Raw genomic sequence first — 19,503 nt, forward strand, 5'->3', positions numbered from 1 at the left:
GTTTCTTCATATCGATCCAACTCCCAAGCCCACTAATATCCCAATTCTTGTTCCCGATCCGGATCCGGATCCGGACCCAGACCCGTTTAGATCCCTATTCGGGGTTGTTTCTAATAAAATTCTTGTCGTTTCAAAGAAAAAAATCGCCATGACAGAGAGCAACACGGAGTTACGGACAACCCGTTTCTAAATATTCGACAACATAAATGCCCGAATGAGCCTTTCTTTTGGTATATAAAGGAAAAAAGAAAACCCTTGCAATTTCAGTACTCTCTCTCTCTCCCTCTCTCATCACACAAATACAGAAGACCGCCCCGTGTGATTCCTCTTATCTTTTTCTCGTCGTCTATCTCTCCACCGTCGTTGGCTACTTTCGCCACCTCCTTACCTCTCTACCCTTTCAAAACTGCCACCCACAAGCATCCATTTTTCTCAATATTTCCCTCATTTTTTATCGGATTCTAAATTTCTTAATTTCTTAATTTCTTAATTTGTCGTTGTCGGTGGCTGTTAAATATCATTTGACGAATAGAATTTCCTTAATCCCCATTTGAGATCGAGTGGTGCTTTTGGATTTATGATCTTCCGTCTAAATGTGTTATTCAAAATCACAGGGTTTTGTGTAAGAAAGAAATCTTGGTACATATTCCCCTGATATTTAATTAAAACTTGTAAATTGTTGTTTCGTTTTTGGTAGGTAAGTGTGCAATTGAATTCTAGTTGGATCGCGTTTAATTACCGTTTCCTGTATTTACAAATTCTTGGATCTCGAGAGCATTATCCGTTCTTGAATTCCTCGCCAATTCAGATCCTTCCTTTACGTCCCTTTTGTTGTACCAACAACATAATTAAGGGTTTGGTGGTGGTAGTTGATGAATGGGAGTGATATGTACAGGGTAGAAGATAGAGATAAGAGAAAGAGGTTTGGGATTGGAATTGGAATTGGAGTTAAGATCAGGGCAATGGGATTGAAGACATTAGGGGAAAGTAGAGTAGAAAAATTGAAGGCAAATGCAAGGTCTCCAAAAATGAAGTTGTGGATAATTAGGGCAACAACAATGGTGTTGTTGTGGACTTGTTTGGTTCAGTTGACAGCTTTAGGGGATACATGGGGACCTAGGGTTTTAAAAGGTTGGCCTTCTTCTGTCACTCAAGATTCCCATTCTTTAGATGTCAAGTTTTTGCCCAGTGGTCCTGCTAGGGTTCTTCCTCCCAAGAGTGAGTTTCTTTCTTCATGTTTTTTCAGTTTTGATATTCATGATGACTGTAAACGTGAATTCTGACACTTCTTAATCATGATTGTACTATGAATCCCAACCCTTTTTTATGGGTATTTCTTGGATTTTTCTAAATTGTGATAAGTACGTGACAAAATATGACGACCATCTCTTCATTTGTGGCATTTCTATTATTTCTTTAAAAGGGTTTATAGAACTAACATCAATAAGAGACAATTAGTTGGCTTTCCTTAGAATTTGGCAATTACTTGGTGTCCTTTTCAATTTTAATGTTTGAATCTATTTGGTATTGAATGTAGGGGTTTATCAAAACAATGGTTACCTAATGGTTTCATGTAACGGAGGACTCAATCAAATGCGATCTGCAGTGAGTGTATTCTTTATGAATTTTAACTTAAAAAGGATCCATTTCCTAATCAGTTTCTTATTATTTCAATAATTTCTTCATTATGTAGATTTGTGACATGGTTGCAATTTCAAGATTTTTGAATGTTACACTTATAGTTCCCGAGCTCGATATAACGTCATTCTGGGCTGATCCAAGGTATGGTGAATTATGTCAAATTGAGAACTTTCTTGATTTTAACCAAAAATCTTGAATGCCAGTGAGTTTGAGGACATTTTTGATGTGGATCATTTCATTACTTCATTGAGAGATGAGGTCAGGATACTTAAGCAACTTCCTCCAAGGCTTAAAAAGAGAATGGAATTGGGATACGTGCATACCATGCCTCCCGTTAGCTGGTCCGATATTTCTTATTATCATAACCAGGTATTATTTTTTCAGCAACCCCTGAGCCTGACCCACATTGCCCATCCTCAAAGTATCATGTGAGATGTAAATCAGATACAGACTGTACAGTGGCCTACTAAGAGAGGCCCAATCTAAGTTGTACTTCTCTAGGTCTAGGGCTTCTTTTTGAAGTTTTTGTATGGTATAGTTACAATTTTGTCCTTACCTTGTTGCAGATTCTTCCTTTGATTAAGAAATTCAAGGTTGTGCATTTGAATAGAACAGATGCTCGGCTTGCAAATAATGGTCAGCCTCTAGAACTTCAGATGATGATGAAATATGATCAAACAGAGAAAGATTGAAAAGAAGAAGATGATGAAATTGACTAATTGATTACACGATTAACACAATCTAAAAGATTGCCCAGGGAATCTCCCTCTCTCTAAGCCGAAAGCTTAAGAGCCAATACAAAGTATTACACTGTAAAATAATTTCTAGACTACTCACAAATGAAATCATCTTCTCTCTCTCTCTCTCTCTCTCTCTCTCTCTCTCTCTAACAGATTTTAGCCATATTCCTGATTTACCCTTTTACTCCTTCTAGATTATGCATGTAGCAACTTTAGTTCATTTGCCCTTTTAATTACCATATTAGTATCTGTATCAGTCAGCCTCTAGAACTTCAGAAGCTAAGGTGCCGAGTAAATTTCAATGCTTTGAGATTTACTCCTCAGATAGAATACTTGGGTAGACGTGTAGTGCAACTTTTAAGAAAAAACGGGGCTTTTCTAGTTAGATACGAAATGGACATGTTAGCATTTTATGGATGCACTCAAGGATGCAATTCCGATGAGGTGGAAGAGTTGACCAGAATGAGGTTTGACCTTCTTTCTTTCGTAGGCACCATTTGTTACACATGACAAGACTTAATAACAAGTTCTTCCTTTCAATAAAAGTAGTAGGGCTAATAATATTTCTTTAGCTTAATGCTATGCAAAAGACATGAATACCCTCCTTGTCCTCATTATTAATTATTTTTGGCAGATATGCATACCCATGGTGGAAAGAAAAGATTATTAACTCTGACTTGAAAAGAAAAGATGGGTTATGCCCTTTGACTCCTGAGGAGACACTAAGGGCACTTGACATTGCTAGTGACATTCAGATTTATGTGGCGGCTGGTGAAATATATGGTGGTCAAAGGAGAATGGCCAGCCTTGCAGCCGCTTTTCCAAAGCTGGTTAGTTAAAAATCGAAAATGGTAAAATTAGTTAATCAAATTACGTGATTATTTGGTAAAAAGTAAATCAAAAAGCGTTTAATGAATAAAGAACGACCGAATGAAGAAAAAGTCAGGAAATATAGGCGGCTTTCTTCTTCATTAAGTCCTTACTTTTTACAAATTTACCCATGTTTTCTCAACAGGTTAGAAAAGAGACCTTATTAGGAGCAGATGACCTACAATTTTTCCACAACCATTCGTCACAAATGGCAGCATTGGACTATCTTGTATTATTAGAAAGTGACATTTTTATCCCTACTTATGATGGGAACATGGCCAAAGTTGTAGAAGGCCATCGCAGGTACCCTTTTCACCATTCTTTCTTCATTCTTTTTTACAATAAAATAAAGAAAGCTTGAATCTTTTTTCAGACAGATCCTTAAAGAAAGTTTCAATCTTTCTTACAATAACGATTCAAACAGACCCATAAAGAAAGCTTAAATCTTTCTTCAACCTTTCTTACAATAACTATTCAAGCAGACCCATAAAGAAAGCTTCAATCTTTCTTAAATAACGATTGAAACAAACCAATAAAGAATATGCTTGAATCTTTTTTCAGATACTTGGGTTTCAAGAAGACGATATTATTGGATAGAAAGCTTCTGGTTGAATTGATAGACAGATACACCAGTGGTTTGTTGAGCTGGGAGGAATTCTCAAATGCTGTGAAGGATGCACACATGGGGAGCCCTAAAAAAAGGAAAAATTGTTCCCGAAAGGCCAAAAGAAGAAGACTACTTTTATGCAAATCCAGAAGAGTGCTTGCAGCCATTAGGAGACATAGACCCTGTGACTCTGAGCATCCTAAGATGAGTAGGCTCTTGTGGAATATTTAGGTCAGTATCTTTATCAGAGGCCTCATCCAGTTGCAAGATTGTGGTTCATTATGGTTCACTGCCTTCGAGCCAGTGGTGCAGGAGGTGGGTCAATCTTGATCGAGGCGGCAGGTGGTGGTGGGTGGTGGACTTCCACGTTGTTGACCATGTTTTCGTAGGGCTGAGATGGCGTTTATTATTAGGAACTCTATTTTTTTTTGGCTTACATATTATTGGTAATAATGCAGATTCATGTATAGGAATTAGTAATTACCCTGGCATTGCAGGGTTGTATCTTGGGCCTTGAAACTACCGATGTACACATTGATATGAAATATAGATTTGTTTTTGCCCGGTAAATGTATCTCATCAGTGAAGACTTAAAAGCACGATGATACAACAGGTGTAATGTAGAGTTAGTTTTTGGGTTATTGGTGAGTGTGTGTTCTTTAGTTGAAACTCAATTGGGAACTTAATGGTTCTAGCCCATCATAGATTTGTTGCAGAATTGTGAGATTTTGAAAATCAAAATGTATTATCGTTTTTTTAATCGAAGTTAACAATAAGGAAATGGAAAATATTTCTAGTGTTATGCATCAGAATGGTTAATACATGGTGTAATAGTAACTTATCTTTACCTTATTATGATACTAGGCGAATTAAAGCACATTGTATAGAAAACTGATTACATAGATAAATATTAGAGTTATATGACATGAAATACGTTAGGGGCATTTGGTTCATAGGAGGTTGTAAGATTTGATAAATATTCAATAAGGGCAACATTAACATATCTTAAAAGGATTAGGTCTAGGTGTAATTTTGGTGTCTACCTTTTTTCTCTGCATTGAAAGTATATCATATTTAGCGAAGAGTTTAGAATTTTTATTTATTTATTTATTTTATTTTTTGCATTGAGAGTAAATTACCTTGAGGTTGAGGTGTAAGTTTGGTGTCCACCTTTCTTCTCTGCATTAGAAGTAAATCATATTTAGTAATTTTTTTTTTTTTTTTTTTTTTTGCATCGAGAGTAAATTACATTTAGCAGAAAATTAAAAGAAGCATGTTGGAATTAAACTTTAACAACCTTTAAATAATGTTGAACATTGATGGTCCATGTGGTTTCAAAATTTTTGATTTTTGGTCTTTACGCTTCACTCGTCATGTTTAAGTTTGTGTATGTGTTTTAAGAGGAGGGGGGGGGGGGGTAGGACCCTTTTCTATTAAATAATTATATATTATTATTATTTAAAAAAAAAAAAACATCATAAATGGTCCCTGGATAGTGAAATGACGAAAATGCCTTTCACTTAACGATATGAAGCTGACGAAATGAGGCATAAGGATCAAACATCATTAAAATTGAATCATAAAACATAAAAATTGAACCATGGATCATAAAAATAATCCATGCTTCAATTTAAATGATCCAACAATTTTTTTTCTCACCAATATAGGACTACGCTCGATTTTATGATTTGTATTTTTTTAATTTTTTTAAGATGTCCTTATAAGTTCTTATCGAAAAAAGAGTCCACACATTATCCTGATTAAATTTTAATGATATAAGTACACATAAAAAAAATAGTTTTTTTAGGTTAACGAGTGAAAGTTATTAAGAAAAATTAAATTATATATACTATGGGGGTAAACACGAAAATTTAAAAAATAAAGAGATAAAAATAACATTTTTCAGAGCTAAGAGTAAAATTTTAAAAAATAAAAATGTGGAAAAATCACAAACTTATAAACATAAAATATAGATAAAATTATATAAATGGTCTGTATGGTTTGTCAAAAAAAAACCATTAATACAAGATTAAAAAACCAGAAGGATGATGTTCGTAAAAAATTGACAAAAATTAAGTTTATTACATTTATAAGGAACATTTATGTAATTTTTTATTGAATTAATGTTTGGATAAAGATTTTTTTCAAAAAATGTTATAACGGTTTTAACCCATTCCTAACTTACTAAAACTTTTATTTCACCTGATTTATGAATTGACCGATATGCCCTTTAACCTAATAAAACCTTACCTTTACTATTACGACTCCTTTACAGCGTCGCCTATCGCTTCTGCTCAAATCGACTCCCTCCCCAGCTCGCCGCCGTATGCCGTCGCCACTACTGTGAAGACACCGACCGGAGACCTTCGATAGCTGCAGCCACACCGTCGCACCCCACTCCAGGTTCTATTCTCTTTTTTTTTTTTTTTTTTTTTTTTCTTTTTTGCTTTATTTCTTCTTTTTTTTCTGCTTTCTTTTGAAATCGCTAATTTTGATACCAATTTAAAGGTTATCGATTGATGCTGGTGTTATTATCAATTGATGTTGGTCGATTTCTTCCCTTTAGCTATTTATTTTTTTGCTGCTACTAATTTGCTCCTTGTTTGTTGTTCATATATGATATCTGTAAAAAGGAAATGTGTTTTCTGTTCATATAAGTAAAATGTTCAATTAGATGTTTGAATAAGAGTTTAGCCCTGCATTCTCTTTCAGTATCTTCATCACTAAAAACTAAAAACAGCTAACCTGAGTTCAATGAACAATATTAGGAAAAATCAAGACAAATCATGATTACTCTACATGTAACAACTAGCAATAACAGACTATTACTCAAATCAGCCTTCTTCTAATTAACAAACCCTAACAAATCATTAACAATAACCAATAAAGAAATAAATAGACAGGAATACGATCACTAGAAGAACAAGTAATTTAACTTATGATTATTTTTTGTAATCAATAAAGATTAAGAAATCATCCGGTTTATTTTTCGTTTTTTGCGATTGTCAGGTCGGACTTTTACCGATACACAAGTAGAGTTATTAAACGTTAACGAAAATTCAAGATTAATAAGAATCACTAAATTCACAAAACGGTGAAACATAAATTAAAAATGAATGAGTTTAATGGAACATAGATCGTATGAAGAAAAGGAAAACCTGTTGAGGAGAAGAAGACGAGATGCAGTAGCTGAATAGAAGGATTAAGGTTAGGTGGTGGAGGAATGGGAGAGAAAAACGCCGGGAGGCAACAGGGTAAAATAAAATAAAATAAAAAGTAGCAGAAAGATTCGAACCCTTGCAGCAGATGTATATATATATATATATATATATATATATATATATATATATATATATATATATATATATATGTGTGTGTGTGTGTGTGTACACATGTATATATAAATAGATGTCCTATATATTATACTACATACTCCATTGTATATTATTAAATATATACATTATTTGATATACATTTTAAACGAGTCTATCTCGAATTCAAATGGATTATTCTAAGGAATCTTGATCCGAATCCAATATATAAATACAAAGGAGATGACTTCAAACATGTTGCATATTCTGTATATACTTTAAACGCCTAAACTCTTATTCTCTAGTTTTCTATTATTCACCTTCACATATACTAACTTTAGCATCAGAGTGCATTTTCGGATTCTGAACCAGGAATATGGATAATTAGTTTGTTTCAGATGTTGATACAAATATCCTCGATGATCTAGGTATTCATCAATACCAATTACCAAAATATTAACATAAACCAAAATACTAAACTAATAATTACCAAACAACTAACCTAACATATACTAAACTACAAACTTTTAAACATAAACCAAATACACTAAGTATAATCGTAGCCTAGATGGGTTAGTATTTTTAAGAAACATATAATGAAACGGAGAAAGAAAATTATAAAAGATGCGTTACGCTAGTTGTGCAGTTATCCCTTTGGTAATCCTATTCTCATCTGCTGCTAGGGTTCGAATCTTTCTGCTACTTTTTATTTTATTTTATTTTACCCTGTTGCCTCCCGGCGTTTTTCTCTCCCATTCCTCCACCACCTAACCGTAATCCTTCTATTCAGCTACTGCATCTCGTCTTCTTCTCCTCAACAGGTTTTCCTTTTCTTCATACGATCTATGTTCCATTAAAACCCATTCATTTTTAATTTCGGTTTCACCGTTTTGTAAATTTAGTGATTCTTATTAATCTTGAATTTTCGTTAACGTTTAATGACTCTACTTGTGTATCGGTAGAAGTCCGACCTGACAATCGCAAAAAACGAAAAATAAACCGGATGATTTCTTAATCTTTATTGATTACAAAAAATAATCATAAGTTAAATTACTTGTTCTTCTAGTGATCATATTCCTGTCTGTTTATTGCATAGTTACCTAATTCGTGGTTCGCTCCGGTACGGGAACGAGGATCGGGAACGCAGTTCGCCATATTAACCGTACCTGGTACGGAGGGGGGTAGGTTCATTTTGGAACGATCCGGTACGGTGTACAATTTAGTATGGTACGATGTACCAAATTCCAAAACCAAAACATGAACTTTGAGTTAATTCGGTGAAATAAAAATAGAACAAAAACTAAAGAAGAATAAGAAGAATGAAGAAGGGGAAGAGTAGAAGTGTAGAACAGATTTGGATGATGGAATTCAGTATGTATTTGTAGGTATATATATATATATGTTAGTGCTAGTCTGGTACGTATAGACTTTGTACAAAATCGGGAACTGGAATAATGGTATAGACTACACAAACAATCATTCTAGAAGATGATTTTGAATTGAGTATTATATACACAATTATAGTACTCAGAATAAGAAATTGAACATTAGTGTGTAAGATGGTTCAGTGAATTAGAAGAATTAAGAGTCTAAGAGTCGATGTGGAAACAGTCGGCAATTTCCTGCCATTCCAAAAAATCGGCGTACCAATTTCAGAAATTGAACCCAAAATCGTGTTTTGGAACTTTTGGATTACTGAATCAAACTTGTTCCAGATTTCGATTGGGAACTATCTCAACACCGTACCGGTTTGCGATCCAGGTCACGTTCGGAACTCTTTTGTACCCGATTGGGTACGAAACGATTTGGTACGCAGTTCGTGGCCTTCTGAGCGAATTAGGTAACTATGGTTTATTGGTTATTGTTAATGATTTGTTAGGGTTTGTTAGGGTTAGGAGAATGCTGATTTGAGTAATAGTCTGTTATTGCTAGTTGTTACATGTAGAGTAATCATGATTTGTGTTGATTCTTCCTGATATTGTTCATTGAACTCAGGTTAGCTGTTTTTAGTGATGAAGATACTGAAAGAGAATGCAGGGCTTCTTACAAATTTTGAAGTAGTGGATTTCCTACGTTCTAGAGGGGCTGCAAAAGATCCCACAAAGGTGCTTGCTCCCCTAAAACCTTCAGAATTCAAGGTTTATGACCATCTAGAGAAAAGTGTGGCTTCCAGTCAAACACGAGAAAGCATTGTTGAGTTTGTGACAAAATGTAAACCTTACAAGCTTTCAAACCCTGAGATGACAAGTGTGATCAACATTAGGCCGACTTGTGAAGTGGAAATCGACCCCCTGATAGAGGATCTTGAGTCACGCCTTGGTGAAAATGTGGGTGAATTGGTGGAGTTGATTAAGCAAGTGTTCCCCCCTTCTCCTGATGAAAGTAAATCTGAGGAATGAAAAGAAAGCAAAGAGCTATAATGTAGGGTACTATTTGTTTTATTTTAAGCCACTCTAGTGTCTTTATGATAAAGTGATGCAGTTTTTTTTATTCTACTAAGTACTAACACTCCCTTGAGTTTAATCACAAGCTGTTGTTTTTAAACATATGATCTTCAATCCTCTCACGTTCTTGGTCAAGTAATGGCTCTAGCTTCATTCTCGCTTTGGGATCCGGTGGGATCGAGGATGGAATCGAATAGCGAATGCACGGAAGGTCGAGCCTATATAAAAGTCAATATGGTCTAGCTAGTTCTCCGCTTTGGTTGCTTTTTTTACCTTTTATGGCCCAGGTACCAACACATTTGCAGAAGCCAGAGCTCCCCTTTTTGGTCTTTCACATATCAACTATCGATTTACCAAAGTACACTACTTTAGGAAGAAAAAAAAGTAAAAATTCAATGTTGTAATAGAAAGAAATGAAAGTAGGGTGCTATAATACTCAATTAAAGTGAAGCACAATGCTATTTTTTGCATTTGGCCTTTGAACTTCATTTTCAATTCTTTAGCCGTGGACTAATAATCAAAGTTGTTGAAACTTGTAATCCCAGGAAATAGCTTGTTTTCATTTTCGCCTTGAAGTTTGTTTATACTTTGCAGGAAATAGCAATGTACTTTCTGCAAATTTGGTGATTTTATAGTTGATATTTTGCTTATACATTTGCTCATAGTGAGCATTAAAGTATAGATGTAATAAATAAAAAAGATATTTTAGTACATTATGATCTTAACCTATTACTGGTAAGTAAGATCATATGCATGTTAATAAAATTTAGGTTAAAACTAAATGTCAACATTTTATCAAATAACTTAAAGGAAATGTTTTATATATCTACTTAGCAGTAAGCACATAAAGAAAGAACATAACTACCTAACAATAACAAATAAAACAAGTAGGTTGTTATTTTATAATCTTTACATTTCTAGAACCATTGTAAAAGTAAGAATATGAATAGGATCAACACATTCTAGCACTCGTAAGAATGATTAATAAGGATACAAAAACGTTGCATAAATAATCAGATCATATAAATACACTACAAGCTAAATAGTAATAGTGCAGTTTCATCATATTTATCCAACTATCACTCTAATAGTATAATAAATCAAAAAGAAAAGCAAAAACATTGGAATCGGAAAATATAATAACACTTGGTTTTTGGTCAAAAATCTGAATCAATCTTCATCAGAGTCAAATGTAATCTTTGTGGCTTTAGGTGCATCTGCAGATATCTCTTTGAAATGGGCTCCATACAGCTTCGATTCCTTCATCCACAAATAAAAATATAAACTTCAATCTCATAAACGTTTCAATTTGAATTTAATAAATGGAACAGTTGACCACAAAAGTCAAACCTTTTTCTTGACATGAGTCCCAAAGTTCAAAAGGTTAGCAGGTACATTCTGTCCCGCTTCTCTAAGCTCCCCAGAAAGTGCCTGAATCACATTACAATGCATTTTGTTAAATAAAAAGGCGTTTACATACAAACACACAGTGGACTGGTGGTAGAATTACCTTATTCTCCTTCATAAAGAAGGTATGTGCAACACCCTTCTTGCCAGCACGTCCTGTTCTCTCAATTCTGTGGACATAATCCTCTGTGGTCAATGGGAAGCTGTAATTTATTACAACTTCAACATCTGGAATATCCAGACCGGTTGCTATCTGCATACATCACATCAATCAGATAAACTCTAAATATGTGTTTACTTAATGTAGAAAGAAGGACTTAATACAGAAAGCACTTAATGGATACTTACCAACAGTGCCATCCTTGAATAAAGCAAGTGCTTCGGTACGTGCCCTTTGTTGTTTGTCACCACTTATGGAAACAACCTTCCAACCCCTACAAAAATATAAAACATAATAAATAAGTTGAGTATAAAGAACAAATTATAATTATGGTAAAGAAAAGCACCTTCTTTGCAACATACTCTCAACTCGGGATGCTTCCTTCTTGTACAAAACAAAGACCAGTACTCTGTTCCTGAGATTTTAGACAAAACAAAATACCAGATTAAGTTGAAAGTTTTCATGTGAAAAAGGAGAGAGAAGAAGAAGAAGAAGACAAACTGAAAGAAAGAAAAAGGTGATTTCTCTAGCAAGAAATATTAAACCTTCTTGACTTGTGGATGTAACTAAACGTTCATCACGTGCTCCATCTTCCAAAACCTACATGTAAAAAAAAGAAAGATATATCAATGAAAATAATACATTACAAGAACATCAAAGTCTAAGAAAATAGCAGATTGCAATACCTCCACTATCTGCATGACATCATGGTTAGCAGCTAAATCCTCTGAACCTACAACAACCTAGAAAATACTATATATTAATCCAAGGTGAATTGCAGCATATCTAAATACAATTATCCACAAAAAAAAAAACTTTCATTTTATTGCCAAAACCATTGATTTTAATAAACAATGCAGTGAAGAAAGATTTATATACCTTCACAGGATTTGGATCCACAAATTCCTGAGCAAGTTGATTGTTGCACTGAACATTACAACTTGGCGAACTACAGATATTAAAAGGTTATTAGACTTTTATGTCAAATTTGGTGTAACTCCAAAATTTTGTTAAACAGTCACATACCAGAACTTGTTTTGCTAAGAATAGAACCAACTTCTGGTTCAAATCCCATATCAAGCATTCGATCAGCTTCATCAAGTACCTGTAACAAAGGTCAAATTCAAGATATGCCTTTTACTAAAGAATTTACACTCGTTATGATTGATTTTTTTTTTTTTTTTTTTAAAGAAAAAAGAAAAATAGGTCATAAAAATTTGATCCCTTCCTAGGACAATAACAATAAGATGTTCTTACCACAAAAGAGACCTCTTGTAGCTGGCATACTCCCATTTCTATTAAGTCTTTCAAACGACCAGGAGTTCCAACAACAATATCCTGATAGATATGTGAAGAAACAGCAAGCAATACGTTAATTCAAGTTGAAAAAAGCATTAAAGCAATAATCAACCATAGTACAATAGTGATTGGTGAATAACAATATATAATATGCAATCATTATCTTAAGAAGAACAAACATGAAAACCACAAGAGCTTTCATTTTGGGATGTACCATGAAATGCCAAGATTTCCAAGGAAGTTTCAAGTTATGGTTTCCTATTTTGTCCATGATCAATCGTCACAAAAGATTGATTAGACCAAAATATCCCCTTACTATGACCCATTCATGGCAAAGGGGGCAATAAAAGCTAAGTGGAGAGTTTACCCAAAGGATCTTTAGAAGAGTGAAGAGTGGATATGTGATCTTACCATGCCAGATTTTAGAGCAGAAATTTGGGGTCCTTTAGAAGTTCCTCCATACACACAAACTGATCTGGGTTTCCCAGCTTCAGATAGAACGTCAAAAATCTGCCAAATACAACCCAAGTTAGCCAATCTCTCATATCAAAAATCGAATTATGGATCAAATAATAAGAACTGAAACTAGAATAAGTTCAATAAACTATGGAAAACAAAATGAAGATCATAACTATCAACCATTCTAAAAAAAAGACTACATCTGTAACTGGAATGGAATACACACTCCCTTGTGGGTGAAAGTACAAGGCAAAGTGGAGTCACTTTCTTGGTTGGTTTGTTTTTCCTCTTGTTCAAAATATGATTCATGGCACCAGTGTCTTCCCTGATCAAATCGAAATCAAAACTTTAACACACCAAACCACGAAACCTCTACTTTATAATTAAAATCCATAGTGATTTAAAGCATATGATCAAATTTACCTGACCCAGTTTTAGCAATCCCAAAAAAATCACGACCATGTAAAAGAAAAGGCCACGAATTCGATTGAATTGGCCAAGGCTTATTGAAATTCTTGCAACACTCTAGCAATTCTTCAGAAAGTTTAGATTCTGAAAAGGAACTCAAAGCTTTGTACTTTGAATCGTTAATATCTTTACCAGAGACCACAACATTATCTTCGGTTTCTCTAATCTCCTCCACTTCACCGCCATTGTTCTTAATTCCTTCTTCTTCTTCCTCTTTCTTTTGTTTCTTTTTCTTCTTCTTCTTCTCACTCAACTGGTCTGACCCATTCAGGATTTCGTTTCCATTTACAATTTCTTGGGGGGTTTCGACCTTTTCTTTCTTCTTTTTCTTGTCCTTTTTGGATTCTACAACGAGTTCAGGCTCTGGGTCTTCGACCTTTCGCTTATGGTCTCTGTTCTTGCTCTTCTTTTCAGCTTTAGTGATACCATCGCTGATCGTCGGCATCTTGACGGAAGAAGAAAAAATCAGTTTCTTTATGTATGCAAAACTTTAAGCCCGCAAGAAACTGAGAAGGGCGGAGGAGGCACGATATGTGGAGGGGACGAGTTTTTAGGGTTTTAGAGGTTGTGGAGTCTGTTGTGCTAAAAGTTACGTTTTCCTCCATTGGTTATTGTTTCTTTGCAAAAGAAGTATATATAAGGCTACTAGGTATAACTCGTGGTCAACACGGTTGACAAATTAAAATAATATAGATAACAAAAATATAGGTATTAAGCATAAATTTGCAAACATTTTTTGTATACAATATTCCATTAAAACATTTCATTGTTCTAAGATTCTCAAATATAAAATATTCTTTTTACTAACTATTTTTCAACTAAATACTCCTTCCCTGTTCAAAATATTTAAAAAAAATATTTTATCAAGTAGGATGGTATAAATGACAGTTTCTAGAAAGTAGAATGCTATAAAATAAGATGTTTTTAAATTTTCCATTCCATGTCGTAAACACTATTTTACAAAGTAGAATGCTATAAACGATAGTTTCAAAAAAGTAGAATACGTTAGAAGAAAAAATTTATTTATTTATTTATTTTTATTTTCTGATCTATGTTTGAAATTGAGAAAAATTCATTTACAAAATAGAATGTTATTATGAAGGATTCCATAAATTATAAACTGTGAAAGTAGATGGTATTTCGTGTATTTACGAGAAATACTAAAAAAGAACATTTTATGAAAGTAGAATGCTATAAATGACATTAACATGAAAGTAGAATGATATAATTGAAAATGAAATAGTAATAAAACATTATAATCGACATTAAAATGAAAAGTTGAATGTTATGAATCACATTAACATGAAAGTAAAACACTATAATTCATATTAAAATAAAAACATCTTATAATTGACATACAAAGGCTATATCAATATTAACATGAAAATTGTAGGTTATAATTGTAAAAAAAAAAAAAAAAAAAAAAGTAAAATGTTGTAAACAGCATTAACGTTGATCTAGAAAATGCAATGATTATTTGATTTTATAAGTTTGAGAATTGAAATATACGAAAGACACATCAGGTTTGATCACGTCCAACTCTTACATTATGTCACGACGGTATAATTAAGTGACACTTGGATGATGCATTAATAAAATTTAACTTGTATTCAAGATTTGAAGTAAGAAATTTTAGTGATCGAATGGCTTGGTTCATCGCATTGTCCCTCATAAATTCATAATATTTATAACTTGTATACGATACTACATATAGTTGATGTTTTATTCGTACACAATACTAAAATGACTCGTATACCTCTTATTAACAGCTAAAACTTTAAGCTATTATTTCTAGGGACTTGTACCTAGATCATATTACGATTTAATCACGATTGCCAACATAATTGGTCATGTAAATTACATTAAGGTTATGGGTTGTCAAATGACATCAGTTGTTGTGGCCCCGTACGGTCGCATGGGCTACACTTGCTTTGGGATGGGCCTGGAAAAACATACTTGAAATGGTCAATTTATCGTTTATATTTAAAATAAAAAATAAAGTACATTCATATATATATATATATATATATATATATATATATATATATATATATATATATACTACCTTATAAAAGAAATCTAACTATTTCTATAAATAGATTGAACAAAATAATAATATTTTTTTAAGATGTTCGAATCATTAAGCTATTGGTACAAGTAGCCATCAATAAAATAATAATATTTTTTAAGTAGTACAAAACATGAAAAACAAAGTACAATTAACCAATGCATCAGGTTTGACCCAATTCCTTAGTCCAAACGATGAGTTGTGAAAAAGCTAAGATCCCGGAAAAAATCTTTTCAGTTCGTGCCCCCTTCCCCTATATCCGTTCTTCTTCTCCTAAAAAACCTTAAGACCACTCACTACTCATGACCACCGGATCTTTCAGTTACGTCGTGCACACCACCACCGTTTCTCTTTCTTCCACCAACAAACAAACCTTAATGGAAATCTTCAGCATAATTGATGCCGCCTCCCCCGACCTTCGTCTTCTTAAGATTAAGAGGTACAAGTTGGATAGCATAAATGAATTCCATGTTTTTCTTCTAACCCTAGATACAAAAGCCTAAAATTATCAGTTTTGCCTCATTTGAAGCTCTACACAACCGTGCTTTCTCTCTTGAAACCCTAGAACCAAAAAACGCGGTAGTGTCCACCTTTTAGGTCTGCATCTTTTTTCGATGTCATCGCCATTACCTCCAACAACAGTTATTGTTCGATTCAACTTCCTTCAATAGAACCATCCTTGATGTCGTCGTTCATCACCACACACTACCCTACTCCTCCGTGACCACCATCAACGTTACACTGTCGCCACTCCTACAATGTCGTCACCAACATCCATGGAAGACAGGACAACATTCACAACCATCGAGCAGCCACAACCTGTTGTTATCAATGAGATAAAACGTTTTCAGGATGCACGATACGTCTCCGCTCCGGAAGCAGTATGGCGAATTTTTAGCTTTTCTCTTAATCAAATCCACCCTAATGTGATCACTTTGCAATTGCATCTACCGAACCAACAGTTGGTTAGGTTCACTGATGATGATGCAATGATATCAGTTGTTGAGAGGGAGAGAGATAAGAGATCAATGTTGACTGCATTTTTCAAGATGAATAAAGATAACATTAATGCAAGACAATACGTATACATAAAAGTTTTAGAATCAGACGAATCACTTCACTATTCCAAACCAACTATTCGTCAAATAAAAAAAAACCCAAGAACTCAATGGTGTGTGCATTGATCTAAGATGGAGAACAAAGATGAATGAGAGAAATGGGAACATCGGTGGTATTAGTCGTTGCTCAATTGATGATTTTTGAAAATGAAACCCTAAGCGATGATAGGAGTAAAGAACATGTTACCTTTTAATTGAAAATTCGGATGAAAAAATTGTCCCACGAAAAGATGAATTCGGTTTCTGTAGAAGGAAGTGAAGAAAATCGATTTCAGTTGTGAAACTGTAAACATGTAAGCCGTAAAAAAAATCAAAGAATATATGAAGTCGATAAGATTCAAAATTACATAAGATTTGTTCTTGATTTTATGAGATTATGATGAAGACTGATTTGAAAATCTTTGTGTGATAAAAGGAAACCGAATAAGGAAAAAATTATGCCAAAGCGGGGATAGATAGGGTATTGGTTTGTGATTGGGGATAACTGATGAAGTCAAATAGCGCCCGATTAAAAGGGATCATTAAGGTAACTTTTTAAATTTATTCAAATTATCAGAAAATTTTGAATTTTAGTCAATAATATGTTATCAATCAATCAATATCAATATCAATATCAATAATAATTAGTTGCCAAATATATCTTGTAAATTTTCTTGGGCGGGAAAATGAAGAAAAGGTGGTCTAGGAAGGTGCCATGTGGAATGAAAAAGGTCTAAGAAGGTGCCACGTGGCATTTAGGAGAGGATTTTATTAAGTATGGAGATTCGGTAGGGTGTGCAAAAAAACCGCAAAACCGAAAAATCGAACCGATCCGCCCAATCCGAAACCGGAAAAACCGAAACCGAAATAAACTGAAACAGAAAAAAACCGAAACCGAAAAAACCGGGTATCTACAGGTCGGTTTCGGTTTGGATATTTAGATATCCGCGGATATCCAAACTGAACCGTCATATATATATATATATATATATATATATATATATATATATATATATATATATATATAATAGGAAAAGTTCAATAGTGAACCATAATTATTGGTTTTTCAAGGAAGCAAATCTTTTTTTCAATTTCTAGAGTTTATTCTTTATCGAAAAAAAAAATCTAAAAATATCTAAATTCATATATTAACATTGTGAATGTGAAAAATGTTTTTCGGATTCATCGTGTGAATCCGGATTCACATTGTGAATTTTCAAAGATTCACATTGCGAATTTGACGTAAAAAAAAATCAAATTTGATACCATTGGAAAAATGATAAAAAGTTATGAATTTCTGTATTTTTAGTTTTTTTTTGATAAAAAATAAGTTCTAAAAGTTGAAAAAAAGATTGGTTCCTTGGTTCCTTACTTTAATTATGGTTCTCTATTGAACCTCACCCTATATATATATATATATATATATATATATATATATATATATATATATATATATATATATATATATATATATATATATATATATATATATATAGGTTTATTCTTCTATTTAAAAGTGTCATAATATTACAACTCCTTATTAATATTGTGTCAAATATCATGTCAATTGTCAACTTATTAATTATCAATTTCAAATTTCAAATTTTAAATTTTTTATTCTAATTACATTAAATTAATAATTGATTCTCCATTTTAAATTTTAAATTTTAAATTTTTTCACTTTAATTATATTAAATTAATATCATTAGACTAAAAAATAAAATAAAATAAATATATATTATAAAATGATATAACTTCATGTATTTATTTGAATCAACGATTAGAATTTCTATAACTAAAAAAAATCTCTTAAGTAATAATTTATTTAAAATAATTGATTAATAAATTTGATTTTCAATATTAAACTTTTAATTTTATAACCGTGGTTCTCACGGGTTATAAACTAGTATATATATATATATATATATATATATATATATATATATATATATATATATATTTGATTTTCAATATTAAACTTTTAATTTTATAACCGTGGTTCTCACGGGTTATAAACTAGTATATATATATATATATATATATATATATATATATATTTGATTTTCAATATTAAACTTTTAATTTTATAACCGTGGTTCTCACGGGTTATAAACTAGTATATATATATATATATATATATATATATATATATATATATATATATATATATATATATATATATATATGAAAACAGAGACCTCATGATCGTTTCAAATTGATCCTTAGCAAAATTCAAGATTGGCAGATCGCTCGCAAGTCGCAATTACCTTGGTCGCTAGACGAACAATTATTTTTAAATATATAATTGGTTTATATTTAAGTTTATAGTTTTACTAAATGCTTACATTTAGCGGTTATCCGTGAACCAAATCGTGGTTACCCGTGTTTATACGGTTCGGTTCGGTTTGGGTTTATAAGCAATTCGGTTCAGGTTCGGTTAGTGCATGTGAGGTACCCGCCCCGTGAACACCCCTACTATCCGATATCCTTACAACACATATACAAGTGAAAACAATTTCATATAATCCAATTGCGGAGCTATATGGGGCGTTGGGGGTACTGTAGTATCCCCAAAAAAAGTGTTTTATATATAAAAAAATATTATTTGTAAACATGTTTCATGTTATTGTACCCCCAACTAAAGAGATTATAACATGTTTTTAATGTCCGACATTGGATAACTACATATAATATATATCGACAATGTGAAGAACTAGTGAACAACTAGTGAAGAACCAATGAAGAAGAGAGAGAAGGAGAAAAAAGGAAAAGAGAGATAGACACAAAGGCTTTGGTGATCTTTTATGGTAGCCACCACTCCACAACACACCCATTATGCTTTAGGGTGGTGTTCACTAGTGAAAATCCATTCCACATAGGATCAACATAGGATACCTACGCGTAATGAAACCTTCATAGTGTGGTCTAAAAC

The 19,503-nt window shown here is 32.9% G+C and overlaps 1 protein-coding gene and 2 pseudogenes across 4 annotated transcripts; 2 read left to right on the forward strand and 1 right to left on the reverse strand.

Moving 5' to 3' along the window:
* The first annotated feature begins 235 nt into the window (after positions 1–235).
* LOC145119286 (rhamnogalacturonan I rhamnosyltransferase 1-like) lies at positions 236–4,428 on the forward strand (annotated as a pseudogene). The gene is made up of 9 exons (XR_013713768.1): positions 236–1,218; positions 1,538–1,605; positions 1,694–1,782; positions 1,845–2,010; positions 2,208–2,281; positions 2,639–2,848; positions 3,016–3,211; positions 3,397–3,554; positions 3,813–4,428. The product of XR_013713768.1 is annotated as a rhamnogalacturonan I rhamnosyltransferase 1-like (transcript).
* Positions 4,429–6,114: 1,686 nt separating this feature from the next.
* Positions 6,115–9,713, forward strand: LOC145119947 (uncharacterized). Of its 2 annotated transcripts, XM_079055719.1 has the most exons (3): positions 6,115–6,261; positions 8,266–9,009; positions 9,165–9,713. In XM_079055719.1, exon 3 carries the CDS (start codon positions 9,182–9,184, stop codon positions 9,566–9,568), a length of 387 nt encoding a protein of 128 aa, XP_078911845.1. In that variant the 5' UTR covers positions 6,115–6,261; positions 8,266–9,009; positions 9,165–9,181; the 3' UTR covers positions 9,569–9,713. The 2 variants fall into 2 exon arrangements, with proteins under 2 accessions (XP_078911845.1, XP_078911844.1); XM_079055718.1 differs by lacking the exon at positions 8,266–9,009.
* Positions 9,714–10,594: 881 nt separating this feature from the next.
* On the reverse strand, positions 10,595–14,001 carry LOC145120099 (DEAD-box ATP-dependent RNA helicase 5-like; annotated as a pseudogene). Its single transcript, XR_013714127.1, has 13 exons — positions 13,362–14,001; positions 13,119–13,263; positions 12,891–12,989; positions 12,438–12,518; positions 12,207–12,285; positions 12,060–12,129; positions 11,867–11,923; positions 11,726–11,780; positions 11,527–11,595; positions 11,373–11,454; positions 11,124–11,300; positions 10,964–11,044; positions 10,595–10,873 (listed from the first exon to the last, which is right to left on the reverse strand). The product of XR_013714127.1 is annotated as a DEAD-box ATP-dependent RNA helicase 5-like (transcript).
* Positions 14,002–19,503: the final 5,502 nt, after the last annotated feature.

This window comes from Lactuca virosa, chromosome 6 (assembly GCF_052849685.1).
Source record: "Lactuca virosa cultivar CGN04683 chromosome 6, Lactuca_virosa_CGN04683_v6, whole genome shotgun sequence".
In the NCBI taxonomy this organism is placed as follows: Eukaryota; Viridiplantae; Streptophyta; class Magnoliopsida; order Asterales; family Asteraceae; genus Lactuca; species Lactuca virosa.